At 41.1% G+C, this 19,074-nt stretch overlaps 1 protein-coding gene across 2 annotated transcripts in view; it reads right to left on the bottom strand.

The window, feature by feature from the left end:
* Positions 1 to 19,074, bottom strand: part of LOC122550458 (uncharacterized) — a 50,906-nt gene that overhangs the window by 20,981 nt on the left and 10,851 nt on the right. The window contains exon 2 of one of the 2 annotated variants that reach the window (XM_043691200.2): positions 8,129 to 8,467. In XM_043691200.2, coding sequence (XP_043547135.2) covers positions 8,129 to 8,467 — 339 coding nt within the window. The remainder of the gene's footprint in view (positions 1 to 8,128; positions 8,468 to 19,074) is intronic. The other variant, XM_043691202.2, reaches the window with a different exon arrangement.

The following is a 19,074-nucleotide window of genomic DNA, read 5'->3' as shown; positions in this document are numbered from 1 at the left end:
TAAAATTTGTGAAGTTTCCCACCTCAACTACCATCCCAAGCAGTGCATTCTGGTTTTCCACCATTCTCTGGGTGAAAAAGATTTTCCTCAAATCCCCTCTGAAACATCTACCTTTCACTTTAAAATTGTGCCTCCTTCTAACTGAGCCCTTGACTAGGGTGAACAGCTGCTTTCTATTCACCCCTCATAATCTTATATACCTCAATCACTTCCCCCCCCCCCCAACTTCCCTGCTCTAAAGAAAACAACCCAGGCTTATCCAGGTTTTCTTCATCGCTGAAAGCTCCATCCAGGCTGGTGTAAGTCCTTGAATGTGTTTAAGGCAGAGCTAGGTTGATTCTTGATTAGTAAGGGATTCAAGGGTTGCAGGGAAAAGGAAGGAGAATGAGGTTGAGAAATACATCAGCCATGATCAAGTGGCAGAGCTGATTTGATGGGCTGAATGGTCTAATTCTACTCTTAAATCTTATGGTCTAATGGAATCTCCACTGCACCCCTCCAGTGCAATCACATCCTTCCTATAGTGTGGTGACCAGAACTACACACAGTATTTCAACTAGCAGAACCAAACTTTTTTACAGTTTCACATGAACTCTCTGCTCTTACACTCTATGCCATAACTGATAAAGCCCAGTGTCTCAGATGCCTTGTCAACAACACTATTAACCTGTCCTGCTACCTATCGGGTTCTGTGGATAAGCCCCCTAGGAGCCCTCTATTGTTCTGATTTTCCTAGTGTCTTGCCATTTATTGAGTACTCTCTTGTCTTGGTCCTTCTTCCAAAGTGCATCTGTTCATATTTATGAGGGTTAAATTCTAGCTGCCACTGATCTGTCCATTTGACTAATCTGCTTATATCCTTCTGTTACCTAACACTTTACTCCTCAGTGTTACAGCAAGGTATAAATCAGGAATTTAGAAATGCATGAATCAAGGGAAATGTCTTATCATGGGTGACGTCAATTTACATATGGTCTGGGTAATTCTAATGAGAACCCAAGTGTTTGCATAGATTTCTGGAGCAAAATGTTGAGGAATCAAGAACATCATAAATTTTAGATCTTGCATTATGCACTGAGAAAGGACTAATTAATAATTTTGTTGTATAATCTTTAGGTATTAGTCAAAATAGTATGATAAGATTTTCCATTAAGTTTGTAAAATATGCAGTTGAATCTGAAACTTGGGTCTTAAATCTGAACAAGAGCAATTATGAAGGTGTCTCGAGGAGGTTGCCTGTGCTGACTTGGAAAAATCGATTTGATCATAAACAGGCCATTATTTAAAGAATGAATTTCAGGTTTTAAAAAATAAACATATATTCCTTTAGGCAAAAAATGAATAAGAGAAGTGAGAGAGCAATTGTTGACACGAATGGGCGGCATGGTAGCACAGTGGTTAGCACTGCTGCCTCACAGCGCCAGAGACCAGGGTTCAATTCCTACCTCAGGCGACTGACTGTGTGGAGTTTGCACATTCTCCCAGTGTCTGCGTAGGTTTCCTCCCACAGTCCAAAAAATGTGCGGGTTAGGTGAATTGGCCATGCTAAATTACCCATAGTGTTAGATGAGGGGTAAATGTAGGAGAATCGGTCTGGGTGGGTTGCGGGTCGGTGTGGATTTGTTGGGCCGAAGGGCGTGTTTCCAAGTAAGTAATCTAAAAAGTTAAAATTTGTGTTCGATCAAAGATGGAAAGTTGCCAAAAATGATTGCAAGCTTGAGGATGGGGAGACTTTTAGAATTCACCAAAGAAGGACCAAGAAATTGATAAAGATAGAGAGAATATGATAGGATAAATAGACAAAGTCTCTTCCCTAGGGTTGGGGAGTCCAGAAATAGAGGGCATAGGTTTTGGGTAAGAGGGGAAAGATATAAAAGAGACATAAGGGTCAGCCTTTTCATGCAGAGGGTGGTGTGTGCAGGGAATGAGCTGCCAGAGGAAGTGGTGGAGGCTGGTACAATTGCAACATTTAAAAGGCATCTGGATGGGTATATGAATAGGAAGGGTTTGGAGGGATATGGGTCGAGTGCTGCCAAGTGGGACTAGATTGGGTTGGGATTTCTGGTCGGCATGGACGAGTTGGACCAAAGGGTTTGCTTCCGTGCTGTACATCTCTATGACTCTAATAGAAAATGAATATAAAATAGCAAGTTATTATTGTATAAGTTTCTATAAGTATGCAAAAATGAAAGGATTAAAAAAGAGAAATGTGGATCCATTACAAGCTGAGATGAAATAATTTCTAATAGAAGATAGAGAAAAAGCAGAAAAGCTAACTAAACTCTTTGTGACTGTCTTTACAGAGGAAGCCTCAAGAAGTCTCCCTGAATTATGATCCAAGTGAGAGTGAATTGAGCCAAATTAAAAGTTGTAAAAAAGTGGTGTTGGAAAAATTAATGGGATTGAAAGTAACAAATCCCTGAGATCCAATAAGTATCACCCTAAAATGTTGAACGAGGGAGCCATGGATGCATCAGTGATCATCTGGAGTATTATGTGCAGTTTTGGTCTCTTTGCTTTTGGAAGTATATACTTGCTCCAGCATGAATGCAATGGACGTATACCAGACTGATTCCTGCAATGGCGGAACTATCCTATGAGGATAAATTGAGGAGACTGAGCCTGTATTCTTTGGAGTTTAGGTCATTGCAAAATTTTTTAAGGGCTACTCAGAGTAGATGCAAAAGGATGTTTCCGCTGGTGATAGGGTCTAGAACCCAGGGACAGAGCCTCAGAATAAAAGACAGAACACTTGGGAACGAAGTGAAGAGGAACCTCTTCACTCCACCGGTGGGGAATACTGTATCTGATCAGTCATTCAGCGGTTCAAGACAGAGATTGATAGATTTCTAGTTACGAATTACATCAAGAAGTTAAGGTATGGCATTAAGGTAAATGATAAATCACAGTTGAGAATGGTGATACAGGCTTGAGGGACTGAATGGCCTATCCTGCTCCTATGTCCCTTATTTTTTTAAAAAAAGTGTTCCTTGTTATCACTCCATCTCCCTTAGCTCTGATGTGAAAATGAAAAACAACCTAATAGAGATTAGATTAGATTAGCTACAGTGTGGAAACAGACCCTTCGGCCCAACAAGTCCACACCGACCCGCTGAAGCGCAACCTACCCATACCCCTACACCTAACACTACAGGCAATTTAGCATGGCCAATTCACCTGACCTGCACATCTTTGGACTGTGGGAGGAAACCGGAGCACCCGGAGAAAACCCACGGAGACATGGGGAGAATGTGCAAACTCCACGCAGTCAGTCGCCTGAGGCAGGAAATGAACCCGGGTCTCTGGCGCAGTGAGGCAGCAGTGCTAACCACTGTGCCACCATGCCGCCCATGTTTCCTAATTCTGTTAACTCTGTCTTCATTAGTACCTGTCCTTTTCATATTATCATGCTTTAATGTCCCATTACCTTAAGTGTCTAATTACATGTTTGGTTTTAGTATTTGGTGAATCTTTTTGCTTTTATAGAATTATATAGTAATGAAGATGAAGAATAGCATGCGATATTAATTGGGATAAAGTTTTTCTGGTTTTACTAAATGAGTGACCTCTCCCAAAGAACATTGTGATATCAAGTTAACAATATTAACTTACCAGTATAAATATATGTGTAAGACTATTGGGAATTATTTACAGAGTAATTATTGTTGTCAGGTTAAAACTATGAGCAGCAGATTGCCACATATTTCACACAGTGCTGAGACTCTCTCTCACAGAGAGATTTTACCCTGTCTACTTTGGCTGGATTCATATTACATTACCCTATTTCTAATCAGCAAAGGGAATTTTGAATGTATAGTTTTCAGATTACAATAGGTGAATGGGGGTGAGGATGGAGGTGATAGGTCAGCAAGGAGGGTGGGGGAAGGTAGCAAAGAGTACAATAGGTGAATGGGGGTGGGGGTGGAGGTGATAGGTCAGAGAGGAGGGTGGAGTGGATAGGTGGAAAGGAAGATAGGCAGGTAGGACAGGTCATGGGGACGGTGCTGAGCTGGAAAGTTGGAACTGGGATAAGGTGGGGGGAGGGGAAATTAGGAAACTAATAAAGTCCACATTGATGCCCTGGGGTTGAAGTGTTCTGAGGCGGAAGATGAGGCGTTCTTCTTCCAGGCATCAGGTGGTGAGGGAGCGGTGGTGGAGGAGGCCTGGGACCTGCATGCCCTCGGCAGAGTGGGAGGGGGCGTTGAAATGTTGGGCTACAGGGCGGTGGGGTTGATTGGTGCGGGTATCCCAAAGATGTTCCCTGAAGCGCTCTGCAAGGAGGTGTCCAGTCTTCCCAATGTAGAGGAGACCACATCGGGAGCAATGGATACAATAAATGATATTAGTGAATGTGCAGGTAAAACTTTGATGGATGTAGAAGGCTCCTTTAGGGCCTTGGATGGAGGTGAGGGAGGAGGTGTGGGCGCAGGTTTTGCAGTTCCTGCGGTGGCAGGGGAGGGTGCTATGACAGGATGGTGGTTTGTTAGGGGGCATGGACCTGACCAGGTAGTCACGGGGGGAACAGTCTTTGCGGAAAGTGGAAAGGGGTTGGGAGGGAAATATATCCCTGGTGGTGGGGTCTATTTGGAGGTAGCGGAAATGTCGGCAGATGATATGGCTAAAGCGAAGGTTGGTAGGGTGGAAAGTTAGGACTGGGGGGTTCTGTCCATGTTACGGTTGGAGGAGTGGGTTTGAGGGCGGAGGTGTGGGATGTGGATGAGATGTGTTGGAGGGCATCTTCAACCGCGTGAGAAGTGAAATTGTGATCTCTAAAGAAGGAGGCAATTTGGTGTGTTCTGTGGTGGAACTGGTTTTCCTGAGAGCAGATACGGTGGAGGCGGAGGAATTGGAAATACAGGATGGTATTTTTGCAGGAGATAGGGTGGGAAGAGCTGTAATCCAGGTAACTGTGGGAGTCCTTGAGCCTGGTCGGCCATTTGGTAGGGTCATGGCTGATCTGAAAAACCCACCCACTTTCCTGCCTTTTCTCTGTAAACCTTGATTCTCCTACTGATCAAGAATCTATCAATCTTAGCTTTAATTATACACAAGGACACTGCCTCCACAGCTAAATATAGCAAGGGGTTCCAAAGACTCAGAACCTCTGAGAGAAGAAATTCCTCCCTGTTTATTCTGAGATTGTGTCCTCAGGTCCTAGGCTCTTCCACGTGTGAAAACATCCTCTCAGCATGAACCTTGTCAAGCGCCTTAAGAATGCTGTATGTTTAAATAAGATTTCCTTTCATTCTTCAAACCCCCAGTGAGAAGAGTCCCAATCGGTTTAACCTTTGCCCATGAGATAATGCCACCATACCAGGGGTCATCCTAATGAATCTTCTCTGAACTGCCTCCAATGAAGTGATGTATTTCCTTAAATATGAAGACCAAAACTACTTGCAGTGCACCAGGTGTGATCTCACTAGCACCTTGTATGGGAGCAACGAGACTTCCCTATTCTTAAATTCCAATCTCCTTGAAAAAAGGGCCAACGTGTCAGTAGCCTTTCTGATTACCACTGCATGTATGTGCTAGCTTTCTGTGTTTTGTACACAAATACCCCAAAGTCCCTTTGTGTTGCAGCTTTTACATATTTTCTCCATTTAAATAATATTTTATTCCACTGTTCTCCCTCCCAAAATGAACAACTTCCTATTTTCTTCCTATGTGCTCCATTGCCCACTTTTTGCCTGCTTATTGAACCTATTAATATCTCTCTGTATTTTTCTCACAATCTGCATTTTCATCCAGAGATATGAAAGGGGAGTTGAGGCTTGGGGCATATCAAACATGATTTATAGAATTGAAAATGTGTTGCTGGAAAAGCGCAGCAGGTCAGGCAGCATCCAGGGAACAGGAGAATCGACGTTTCGGGCATAAGCCCTTCTTCAGGAATGGTGAGGCAAGCTTGAAGGCTTGAATGGCTTGTTCCAGGTCTTAATTTCTTATGTTCTTAAGAGTGAACAACATTTGAAATAGTCTTTGAACTACTAAACTGGAAGCACAAATCTGAAACTGGTTGAAGAATCAGCTAAATGATCTGTTCAAAAGGATCAATCAGTTTTGACATCTAATTCAATAGTCATCATTTTAATTACTGATACAGAACTGAACTGAAAGGTTGGTATGCAGGTACAACATCTAATCGGGAAGGTTAAAGAGATGCTTGCCTTCGTTATGACAAAAACTGAACATTTAAATAAGTTTATCATCCTTCATTTATACAGAATGTTAGAGACACTTCATATTGAATACAGCGTACTGTTTGGATGTATGTAAATGCTTTTCAAAGTCGTTTTACCAGATTGATAACTGGAAGGAACAGATTGACATATGAAGATAGGTTGAACAACCACAGCTTGTTTTCACTATCGTTGAGAAGAATGAGGGGTAATTTGATTGAAATGTATAAGGACCTGGACAGTCTTGACAAGGACTTGAAAAGGAAGTTTACTCTTCTTATGAGGCAGTCACGAAATAGAGAACACTGTTTCAAAATTACAGGTCACCCTTTTAAAATATAGGTGAAGGAAAATTTATTTCTTCCAGAAGTTTTTGCTATATTGGAAGTCGGTGGAAATGAGGTATTTTTATAGCAAAGTTAGATAAAATCATGTTAGCAAAGGGGCCCAGAGGCCATCAGGAATAGATGGGATTTGAAACATTAACAGATCAGCCATGATCTTATTGGAAGTCAAAGCAAGTTTTCCAGGTTGAAAGACCTACATCTGTTCCCAATTCATAAGTCAACCCGCTCTACTCTAATGTTCTGTATCTGATATCAGGCTGTTTTGTAGGTAAGGATGCTCCATGCTTTGAAGACCAATGCATTCAATTTCCACAAACTTTTGGAAAAAACAGATTAGTAGGTTCCTCACCCATTACTCCTGCACCACAAATTGGATGGAATTTCTGCTTGCACTGGTGTCAGGCTTGGGGGATGAGAAGAATACTTAATTAGCTGGGGTGATGGAGAAGCTAACCCTGCAGTCCACCCACCTCCAACAGAATTGTATTTTGGGCAGAAATGCTAATTGAGGCACTTTGAGGGATTGGCCTAACTGAATGTTGGAGTTGTTGTAAAGGGCATTCATGGTAGATGAGACTATGGTTAACTTTGTTAAGTTGTTGGGAAGAAATGTGGAGGTGGTCCCTTGATCAAAGACACTGAGTACCTGATTGAAGGACTGTACATTGAGAAGGAGGAGACCAAAAAAAGCCACCTCCCTCCGACTTCCCTGACACCCCCCTTAATCTGCCTTGCTCACCCCGTGGCATGAGCCCTTGTGGTCCTGCAGCTTTGAGTTTTATTTTTCCAGCAGCAGTCACAGCCTTCTCAGTCACGTTGCTGAACACAAGAGTTGTCAGCCTTTGGCTGGCAGCACTCATCCGGCAAGACTTTTGCCCCCAGGATTTTGATTCCAGGGGAAGACCCACTGCTGGCCTCACCACTGCCTGACTGTTGTATGGTTCAGTGGATCTTCCTGAAAAGAGGCAGCATGAATCTCTCACTTGCTTTCCATTTGGTGAACAAGATGCAAATCCCACAACTAGGTCTTGCCTATTAGTAGGCAATCCCATCTCACCAGATATTGCTATTATAACGTCACCATTGTGATATGTCTCTCTTGCATATTGTTGCTGCTGCTTGTAATTATCGCCAGGAGGTGCACTATCATGACATGTCTATCTTGTGCCATCCTCATACACTCATGTAATTTGTTGGAATTACTCTTTGACAACCATCATCCAACTCTGTCGAGGTTGACTCCTCTTTCTACTTAACTGCACTTTGCCCTCTCCAAGTGATCTCAGAATTTTTCCAGTTCTGGTCAAATGGCCAAAATACTGACATTTTTTCTTTTCTGAATGTCACTCTTTTTGAGTTACTTTTACTCTTGCAATTTCAAATGTTTCTTCACTTGTCTTATGGTCTGTTTAAAGAATTTTCATTACAAGTCTGCGAATCTGCATTGCATGTTGCATATCACATATTGCAGATAACTACCTAAAACTACAAGCTTAGCATCTACAAATTAGATAAAACTATAGTGGAACTGTTTTGTAAAATTTGCTTTTGTTTCTCTTTTGAAAAAGAGGGATGAGAAGATTGAAAGCAGGAAGTTCTTACCTGATTCAAAAATAACAAGGTGCCATTTGGTATGCAGCTGAAAGTTAACTCCATCCAATGTGCAGCTGTAATTCCCAGCATCAGAAATGTGTAGTATTTTCATCTGAAGACTGAAGGGTTCCTCGGGAGTCCACGATAATCTCAGAGTATTATTTGATTTGTGTGTCTGGTTGCGAGTATGTAAATAAGAATAAAGTTGTACAAGTTTATTGTTCTCTTCTCTACTCCAGGTAATTTGTGTCAGATTTTCCAGTGAGGCATTTTTACATTGAAGTGTAACTGTACTTCCAACTGAAATTCTAACCAATTCTTGATCATCGGCACCTGTTAAAATAAAATCTGTTCAACCAAATGATTCCAATATTAGCCAACATTTAGATTTACATTGTATAACAGAAATTGAAAATAAGATGTACACATGTAAATTATTTTGTAGATTTAAATTACAATTATTACTTCAAAGCTGTTTTCATATTTGAATGTTATACACAACAGGGAGCCAGATTCTTTTCCCCTTCCTAAGTACAGTTCAATGAACAATTTTGGGAGATGCTAATTCAGGATCTACGAGCTATAATGCAAAGTCTTTTGACTTTGTATGAAGCTTGGAAATAAGAAATAAGACAGAAATATTGGCCTAGATCTTCCAATCTCCAGCAAGGTGGAGACTGGACTTATTCTGAAAGGTGTGTATTAGAAACTCTGAAATCCTGATGTACTAACAACATGGGAATAGCCCAGGAAATGTAACCTTCCAATGAGCAATCACCTTGAATATAGGATCCTCCCAAAAAGTCTCCAACTTTAATTTTAGAAGGTTCCAACTTACCTGGATAACTTGCCATGAAATTTTAGATTGATTTAAACCTGCTCCATAAGACCATAAGATATAAGAGCAGAAATTAAACCATTTGGCCCATCGGGTCTGCTCTGCCATTCAATCATGGCTGATTAGTTTTCCAACCTCAATTTCCCACTTTCTCTCCAATTGCTGCCTAACTATAAAACTGGTCCCCCACTGGTCATTCACACTCCCACTGAACCCTATATCCTCATCCCTGAAACCCACCTCCCTGATCATATGCCCGTTCCCTCCACAACCCCAACAAATAACAATCTTCAATCCTTAGAATTCCAATCCCTGTCTAATTCTCCCCATTCATCAGAAACTCGACATGTCCCCTCCCATAATCTCACCACTTAATACTCCCCTGATCTCTTACCCACCTTTGTTTGTCCCCTGCCTTCCACTCACCACCTACCTGCCTGCTTATCCTCTTACTCATCCTCCACCCAACCTACTTACCCACCTTCTAATCTTACCCCTTACTGACCCACCTAGCACCACGTCTCTCGCTGACCCATTTGCCAGCTCATACTTGTGCCAGGAACCTACCTAACCGCTAAACTACTGCCACCTTACTCCATTAATCACCTACTAATGTACTCACTCACTCAATTACCTGCCATTCTCACTCCTCAGTCACTTACCTTACACATTTATATTCTCTGTGTAATGTTTCAAAAAAGCTTTGGGACCTTCAAACTTTGATAACTTTTATTATAATGCTATCCAAAGTGGATGTGGCTTCCACGGAGATTCACTGTGCTCTCTCTGTAAAGATTACTGCACTGTCTGAGATTTTAGGAGAATCTTCATTGGAAATCACGTTCAAAAAACTCATAAGCAAGTAAATAAATGACTTCTTTTCTGAACTGGTTTGGAAATTTGAATCCCCAGCCAGATTTTTCATGGTGATTGCAAGGTCTCTGTTCTCTAAACTTTGCTCAGTGGCTGTGGAACAGGGGTCCCTTACAACTGTTAAGATAAGAAGCTCAATGATGTCTGTCTTCACTGTTCGTGTTATATTATGAATCCTGTTTCCAAGAAGAGTTTTTGGTCTCAGATGGTTAACCCTCTTTCTGTTTTCACAGATACTGCCAGACCTGCTGCATTTCTCCAACACTTTCTGTTTTCACTTCAGAGTTTCAAGGTGCCTGAAATTTACGACAAAGGGAGAGTGGAAGGATGAGGGGATGTCCTCCAAGTTGATCGCAACGCCTTGGTGTACTCCCCCGAGGTGGAACCACGTTGTTTCAGTTTAACACCTCTGTCAGCTTGAGAAATGATGCAAGCCGATGAGATCATCATGGTTTACAAAGATCAGTCTATTCTGCTTTATTATGCAACCATATGATTCATGAACAGTCCATGGTCAAATGAATGTACAAGTGTATGATTAATTAGGAGCAGGGTTTCATAAGGTCATAGTTAGCATAGTTGTGACTTTAACTCTATTCTTCTGTTGAAACACTGTAACCTTTTTCTCCCTTGTCAATTAGAAATCTATCTAACAGCCTTAAAAATGTTCAACGACCTTTCCTCTGCTGCTGTTTTGGGAAGAAAATACATTGGATTAATGTCCTTCTGAGATAAATAGTTTTTCTCATCTCAATATTAAATAACCTGTTATTGTTAACGTGCCCTCTAGTTCTTGTCTTTCCCATAAAGGGGAATCTCCTCTCAATATCCACTTTGTCAATCTCCTCAGGGTCGTCATTTCAACATCACGTAGACAATGCCACTTCACTTCACCAGCTTGCTTGCATTTGTGCCTTAGACCTGCTGCAGTGCTCCACAGAAGCTCAATGCAAGTTGAAGGATTGAAACATTATTTTTTAACCATGCACTTTACAGTCTTCGGCACCCTTCATTGAATTCAACAGCTTAAGATCATAAATTTTTCCCTTCATTTTGATCATCTACTAGCAAGTGCAAGCCTGTCAATTGTCTTTGTACTTTTGCTTTCTAGCACCTAATCTGGGCATACATTACTTCTAAATAACCACTACTGCTCACTTTGCCTGCTATTGAATGAAATCCACCTGAATCTGGGACCAATGTCCTTGCAGGACGGCTAAACAGGGTAGTCACAAAGACTTTAGACAAGTGCGTGGGGTTAGGTCTTGGGGGAAATCATTAAATGTTCAAAAATGAGGAACAAGTCAGGGAGTAAAGAAACAGTCAGGAATCACACTTCGGTACAACAAGTAATCATAAAACTAGCAAGTTCTGTACATTAATTAAATTAGAAGAGAGAAATAATAAACAGATAAGTGCTGAGGGACAGTTTAGAGTGAATGGGACAAATAAGTGTTCTCTATACAGTTATGAAGTTGAAGCCGTGTATTGTCCCTTTAAGAGAAAGGGAATGCATGGATGAATTCAACCGAAGGATCTGTTTCTGTGCTGCATGACTCTATGATTTGGAATGCTATTCTGAACTGAGTGATTACAAGCACCTATGTATATGACTAGATGGCAGTCCCAGAGTGTACTGGAAAATTGAAAATATGTAACATTTGGCTGTGAAATGGATATCTGAATTGGTTGCTGTTTTGACAACAATTTGAATTTAACCAATCAGTTTAAATTATGCTCCAGGATACTAAAACCCAAACGAGTTTGAATTTATTGTTTTGCCAACATCGAACAAATTAGACAATCCAATGTTGAAGGGGGTATAAAATGCAGACCTTTTGAAAATTGGTCAGACAGAGCAATTGCCATCAAGACAGAAATGCCTAGAGATCTAACATTTTGCTCTCCAAGAAATTAGGAAACACTATCTATCAAAGGTACTTTTTCATACGAAATATATGCACGGTAAATAGAAAGAAAACAACCCGGGGAATTCACAGAAGTCACAGAACACGACAGTGGCTGTGTGGTTTTGAAATTAAGTTGATGTAATTTTAATAAGTTCACGTTATGTCTCACAAACTTGATTGAGTTTTTTGAAGAAGTAACAAAGAGGATTGATGAGGACAAAGCAATAGATGTGATCAATATGGACTTCAATAAGGCATTCGACAAGGTTCCCCATGGGAGACTGGTTAGCAAGGTTAGATCTCATGGAATATCGGGAGAACTAGCCATTTAGATACAGAGCTGGCTCAAAGGAAGAAGACAGAGAGTAGTGGTGGAGGGTTGTTTTTCAGATTGTGGAGCGCCACAAGGATCAGTGCTGGGTCTACTATCTTTTGTCATTTATATAAATGATTTGAATGTGAGCTTAAGAGGTAGGGTTAGTAAGTTTGCAAATGACACCAAAATTGGAGGTATAGTGGACAACGAAGAGGGTTATCTTGGATTGCAATGGGATCTTGATCAGATGAGCTAATGGACAGAGGAGTGACAGATGGAGTTTAATTTAGAAAAATGCAAGGTGCTGCATTTTGGGAGAGCAAATCTTAGCAGGACTTGTACACTTAATGGTAAGGTCCTAGGGAGTGTTGCTGAACAAGGAGACCTTAGAGTGCAGGTTCATAGCTCCTTGAAAGTGGATTCGCAGGTAGATAGGATAGTGAAGAAGGTGTTTGGTATGCTTTCCTTTGTTGGTCAGAGTATTGAGTACAGGAGTTGGGAGGTCATGTTGCAGCTGTACAGGACATTGGTTAGGCCACTTTTGGAATATTGTGTGCAATTCTGGTCTCCTTCCTATCGGAAGGATGTTGTGAAACTTGAAAGGGTTCGGAAAAGATTTACAAGGATGTTGCCAGGGTTGAAGGATTTGAGCTATAGGGAGAAGTTGAATGGGCTGGGGCTGTTTTCCCTGGAGTGTCAGAGACTGAGGGTGACCTTATAGAGGTTTATAAAATCATGAGGGGCAAGGATAGGGTAAACAGAAAAAGTCTTTTCCCTGGGGTGGGGGATTCTAGAGGGAACTAGAGGGCATAGGTTTAGGGTGAGAGGGGAAAGATGTAAAAGAGACCTAAGGGGCATCTTTTTCATGCAGAGGGTGATGCGTGCGTGGAATGGGCTGCCAGAGAAAGTGGTGGAGGCAAGTGCAATTGTAAGATTTAAAAAGCATTTGGATGGGTATATGAATAGGAAGGGTTTGGAGGGATATGGGCCAGGTGCTGGCAGGTAGGACTAGATTGGGTTGGGATATCTGGTCGGCATGGACGGTTGGACCGAAGGGTCTGTTTCTGTGCTGTACATCTCTATGACTCTATGACCTTTATATGAACAGCACATTGTTATGGAGTTTTAGGTAGATGATAAGCAGATAAGAGAAAAGGGGGCTTAGTATTGTGAATACTTATTTAATTTTCACTTTTAGAGTTAAAAAAATAAATTAATGTTATTTTCTTTGAACAGTGAATTTTGTGAGTTCTCTGTCACTCATATATTTTAACAGATTACGAGGTGAGGTAAGCTGTTCTGGGTGTTTGGTTTAATTAACAGAGGGGTTCATCTCCACGTTGTTACAATATGAATGCACAGAGTGTCAGGTGTAAATTAAATGAACTGCAGCTCAAATTCAAGTTGGAGATTATGATATAGTAGTCATTACAGAGACATGGCTGCACAATGGTCAGGACAGAGAAGTAAATTATGAGTTTAAGATTTTAAGGTTTCATGGGAAAATGGCAAAGAGGGTGAAGTAGCCTTGCTGATTAGAAACAGAATCCCTTCATTGGTGAGGAAAGATATAAAGAGAGGAAAGCATGGGGCGGCATGGTGGCTCAGTGGTTAGCACTGCTGCCTCACAGCACCAGGGTCCCAGGTTTGATTCCAGCCTCAGGTGACTGTCTGTGTGGAGTTTGCACGTCCTCCGGTTTGCTTCAGTTTCCTCCCACAGTCCGAAGATGTGCAGTTCAGGTGAATTGGCCATGCTAAATCGCCCATAGTGTTAGGCGCATTAGTCAGAGGGAAATGGGTCTGGGTAAGTTACTCTTTGGAGGGTCGGTGTGGACTGGTTGGGCCAAAGGGCCTGTTTCCACACTGTAGGGAATCTATTGGAACCTGCACAAGAAGAACCGAGAACAATAAAGGATCAAAAACTGTGTTGTGTCTCGACCTCCAGTAAAATCTCTGATGTAGTAGATTGTATGAATGTAGAAATTAGGCAATTGTTTTGGAAAGCTGGAGTAGTATTAATGGGGGATTTAACATTAGCATAGATTGGGAGAGGTAGAAAAGTACCTCATAGAGTCATAGAGTTATACAACATAGAAACAGACTGTTTGGTCCATGCCAAACAGATACCCTGAATTACTCTAGTCTCATTTTCCTATCCATGTATCCATCCAGATGCCTTTTCAATGTTGTAATTGTACCAGCCTTCACCACTTCCTCTGGCAGCTCATTCCATACTTGGCACCACCCTCAGTATGAAAACGTTGCGCCTTAAATCCCGTTTGAATCTTTCCTCTCACACGTTAAAACTATGTCCTCTAGTTTTGGACTCCCCTAGTGAATTTTGGAGTGTGTCCAAGATAGTTTTCTATAGCAATGTATCCTGGATACAACAAGGAGAAAAGCCATCTTTGGTAATGAGTGATAGGCCAGATTTAATTACTAACCTAATTGTGCATGACCATCTATCAAGTAGTGATCATAACATGACTGAGTTCAATGTAACATTTGAAAGTGAAAATCACAAATTAGCTGCTAGAATTTTAGATTCAGGTAAGTCTGTCATCAATGAGATGAGACAGAGACATCAAAGGTAACCTGGATGATCTGCTTAAGGGGAAAACAACCAAAAAACAGTGGTTTAAAGAAAAGTGAATCAGTTTAAGTCCTTGAGAGGGAAGAAGTCCACTTCACAGAATAAACAGCCATGGACAACTCGAGAGATAATGGACAGCATAAACTAAAAGAAACGGCTTACAGAAATATGAAGAATCACACAAATTCTGCTGAATAGAAAAAATATGAAGACCACCACAGAGCTATAAAGCTGCTTATAAGAGCTACCAAAGGGGATTCTGGGACATAATTCCATGATACAACTTGTTTAATTCAGGTGTAACATCTCTGAGTGTCTGTGTACCTGAATGGTGACAGCCCAGCTGGGGATTAAGTGAATAGGGGGCTTTCCTGTTCAGGATTCTAACAGGCTGGTCTGCTGGTGCCTTGCAGGCTGCAATGGACATTCCCCAGTACTTCAGGGATTCATAGAATCCCTATAGTGCAGAAGCAGGTCATTCGGCCCATTGAGTCCACTTTGACCCTCTGAGGAGCATCCCATACAGGCCCACCCTATCCTTGCATTTCCCATGGCAAATCCACTTAAACTGCACATCTTTTGGATGGTGGGAGGAAACTGGAGCACCCAGAGGGTGCCCACAAAGACACAGGGAGAGTGTGAAAACTCCACACAGCTCATCATCCAAGGCTGGAATCGAACCCAGGTCCCTGGTGCTATGAGGCAGCAGTGCTAACCACTGAGCTACCGTGGTTAAAAAAGAAGTCCAATGTAACCTATACATGAACTAGCCCATCTGTCTCAAAATGAATATAATGTCCCACCCTCTGGAATTAGCAATTTGTGACCTTTCGGATGGTGTGATAAGCTTTCATTTGTGGGATGGCCCCACCTAGATTTAACCCCTGGAATGACATGGGTGCAGAAAACTTTAGGCTGTCAGTAAGCTTGACTACTGAAAGTAGGGGGACGTCAGGATGTCTATGATGCCTCACGTTGGGTTATCACATGTGAAGATCCATCACTTTAAGAGATCAAATGGAAATGGGGCAAGTAGCTAGATGTTGTCATATCATCACAAACTCTATTCTGCAACATTTGTGGCTTTGGCTGTGCTTGGAGCTTTCTCTGTACTGTTTGTATTATTTAGCTGTAAATAAGTCCAGAATTGTTTGAGCAAACAGAATTTAGTTTGTGTTACTTTTAGTGGACTATTATTACATCTAATTGCCTGGACAGGGTTGAGGGGCACCTCTGACATGGGGGCTTCTGAAATTGGAAATCTGGAGATGGAGACCCAGTGTCTTGGCATCACCTTCTTGCAAACTCTTGAGTTGCTCACGTGGCCTTTTCCTGAAGAGAAGAGTGCCTCTTCTGACACTCCTCCTCATTAGGTCTGTCCAATGACAGTTAGAACTATTCGAAAACTAACCAAATCTTAAACAACATAACATGTAGCCTGAGGCTCTGTGAAGCAGTAAGGAAACAAAATGAGGAAATAATTTATTTGATTCATCCTCACTAATTATCACCTTTACTGATTCATCTATCCACAAAGCAGTGGCAAGAGAGATCACTGCACATCACATTCCTTGCAAAACCTAAGTATTTTCTCCATAGTAAGGACACTTTAAGAATGTAGCGTGACACTTTAGTAAAATTAGACCAAGAACAGACCAAGCTTTCCAAGCTGGTCGTCCTTTAGGTTTCTATTTGAGAGAAAACAACTTCAGTAATGAAGCACCCAACGCAGAACACCATGACATCCAAACTTGGACTGCCAAGTGTCAGCTAACATTCTTGCCACATGAATCATATTGATCTCAAGCAGGGGGAAACCCAGCCATCCACGTCTGATCTTCAGAGGCATTGCTATTTCTACACCTTCAGTCATCATCAATTTGGAAGTGATGACTAATGACATACTGTCCAACTGGAACACTGTCACTTTAAAGGGAAGATTGAAGTGTATTATCCTGCAATGAATAGTTGATGTTCTGCTTCCTTTGAGCCCTAGCAGGGCCAACTTAACTAAACAAAGGAAATTGGAAGAACAGTCAAGAAGCTTGACAAAAAACAGAACAGAGCAATTCGCCTGATCAGTGCCTTTGACCAACACCTCTGTCACCAAACACTGTGATTGCATTATTTAAATTTACAGGTTGTTCTGTAACAGTTCACTCAAGTTACTTAAGTTGAAGCAAACACAAGTATAGCCTATAGAAATACTCTTAATTCTACAGTCAACAGCAACAAAACCTTCATTTGTATGGCTCCTTTAACATATTAAAATATCCAAAGGCACTTCATGGGAGTGGTTTCAAACAAAATTCAAGAAGGAAGCCCATATTAGAAGCGAGACTAGACATTCAGTTAATGATAAATGTTTTAATTAGCATCTTAAAGGAGGAAAGGAATGCAAAGAGTAAATCCTGGAGCTTAGGACTTAGACAGTAGTAAGTACGCCCATCAACAAGAAAGTTATGACAGTTTTCCAAAAGTTCATTTTGAATAACGAAGTGATCTGAGAGTGTTGAGGGCTGGCTGAGCTCACTTAATGAAGGAGAGGCAAGGTCATTGTGTCATTTGAAAGGAAGAATGAGAAATTTAAAATGGACACATTGTAATTCTGTGATGTGAGCTGACACAGAAGAAAAATGTCTGAAATGAAAATTAACTTTGTTTTTTTTATCTCTATAAAGGCTGTCAGACCTGTTGAATATTTTCTGTTTGTGTCTGCAAACCATCAGGCACTGGAGTGACAAGTAGACAGAATTTGGTGAGTTTTGATAAGCTCACTTTTACACAGGTTTGCAAGGTGTGAGAAAATTGGAGTAACAGAGACAACAAAATAATAGATGCATGTAACATGAACAGGTGAGCCAAGTGTCAAGCTAGACAGCTATCATATACAGTACTCTGTTAAAACACTTGAACCACTAGTTCGCTAATATAGAGCAAGTGGTCAATGCTCAGATGTGTAAATAGTACAGTAGCAATGTAATAACAGATTTGAGAGAGTGGTGATGCTACCCGCAGTCTTGTATTAAGTTTAATTGTGTAAAAATTAGCATAATGTTAATAAAGGTAATTCAATAAATGGCTCCAGTTGGTGCTTTATATCCTATCCAGGACAAAATCCCTTCTAAGATACATTATTATGGCAACAGAATTGGCACCCTACCCTCTCTGATCTTTACATTTCATTCATGATGTTAATTCACATTAGGTTAAAAGTTTCAAGTGCTTGCAGTTTTTGCTTTCCCACTTTAAAGAATATCGATGATTGATAATTTTATTGGTCTCTCATAAAAAGAGCTTCTTTCACATAAAGAAAAATAATTCCTCCCTTTAAAGCTTCTTACACATCCCATTGTCATTTAAAATGATGTACCTTTAAGAACTCAACATGCATTATAGACCAAGTACCCAGATGCTGTCACATGATCACACACTACAGGAATTTTGCACTGCAGCACTCAATATACATTGCATTTGGGGATTACTCTTTACTGTATAAAAGTTAACAAATAGGAACAGTGTAGGTCAGTGAGCCTCTCTATCATGCCGTGCCATTCTATAAGATCAAGGCTGATCTGCTCCACATGGACACTGCTGCCTCACAGCACCTGGGTTTGATTCCACCCTTGGGCGACTGTCTGTGTGGAGTTTGCACATTCTCCCGATGTCTGTGTGTCTCCACAGTACTCATCACTACACCTAAAATAACCTGTTCCTGTGTAAGTTCTAACATATCTGGTACATGTTCCAAATTCATCTTCAATTTTCCCCGTGCCTATCTGAGTTACCCAGTCATAAGGCAGATTAAGATTGCCCATGACAATTGTCATGCCCTGTTTATATGCCTCCATAAGTTTTTGAATTATATTTTGTCCTACAGCAAGGCAACTCTTTGCTTGCTTTTGGATGACTCCAACATGTGATTTCTTTCCCTTGCTAATCCTTATTTCCACCCAAACTGATTCCACATCAAAATCTATTGAATCTATGTCACTTCCTACATTGTGTTGATATCTTCCTTTATTAACAACACTATCCAACCTCCTATCATTTTTGCCTGTTTTGTCAGAACATCGAATACCAAGGTTTTGAGTTGCCAGTCCTGGTCACTCTGAAACCATGTCTCCAAATTCCAAATAGGAACCAAGTTTGTTTCAAGTCTGGATGCCAAAGATTTTAGTCAGTAAGCTTAGTCAAGAAGCCTTAGGAAGTCACTACCTTCAGAACACCATTTGGAAAATATTCCTTTAAGAGGCTACCTTTTGGTAAATATGTCAATCATATTCAGTTCCAGCAACATATGAACAGAATTACAGAAACTGTGCCTGGATGTATACATGTCGTTGATGATATTGTGTTAACAGGCAAAACCAAAGTTGGGCTTCACTCACTGATGGACGAAGCTCATTTCTAAGGGTTCATTTT

This window comes from Chiloscyllium plagiosum, unplaced genomic scaffold, assembly GCF_037043375.1.
Source record: "Chiloscyllium plagiosum isolate Xiang-an unplaced genomic scaffold, Cpla_swu_hap1 HiC_scaffold_6, whole genome shotgun sequence".
In the NCBI taxonomy this organism is placed as follows: Eukaryota; Metazoa; Chordata; class Chondrichthyes; order Orectolobiformes; family Hemiscylliidae; genus Chiloscyllium; species Chiloscyllium plagiosum.
This window is presented reverse-complemented; position numbering and strand designations above follow the sequence as displayed.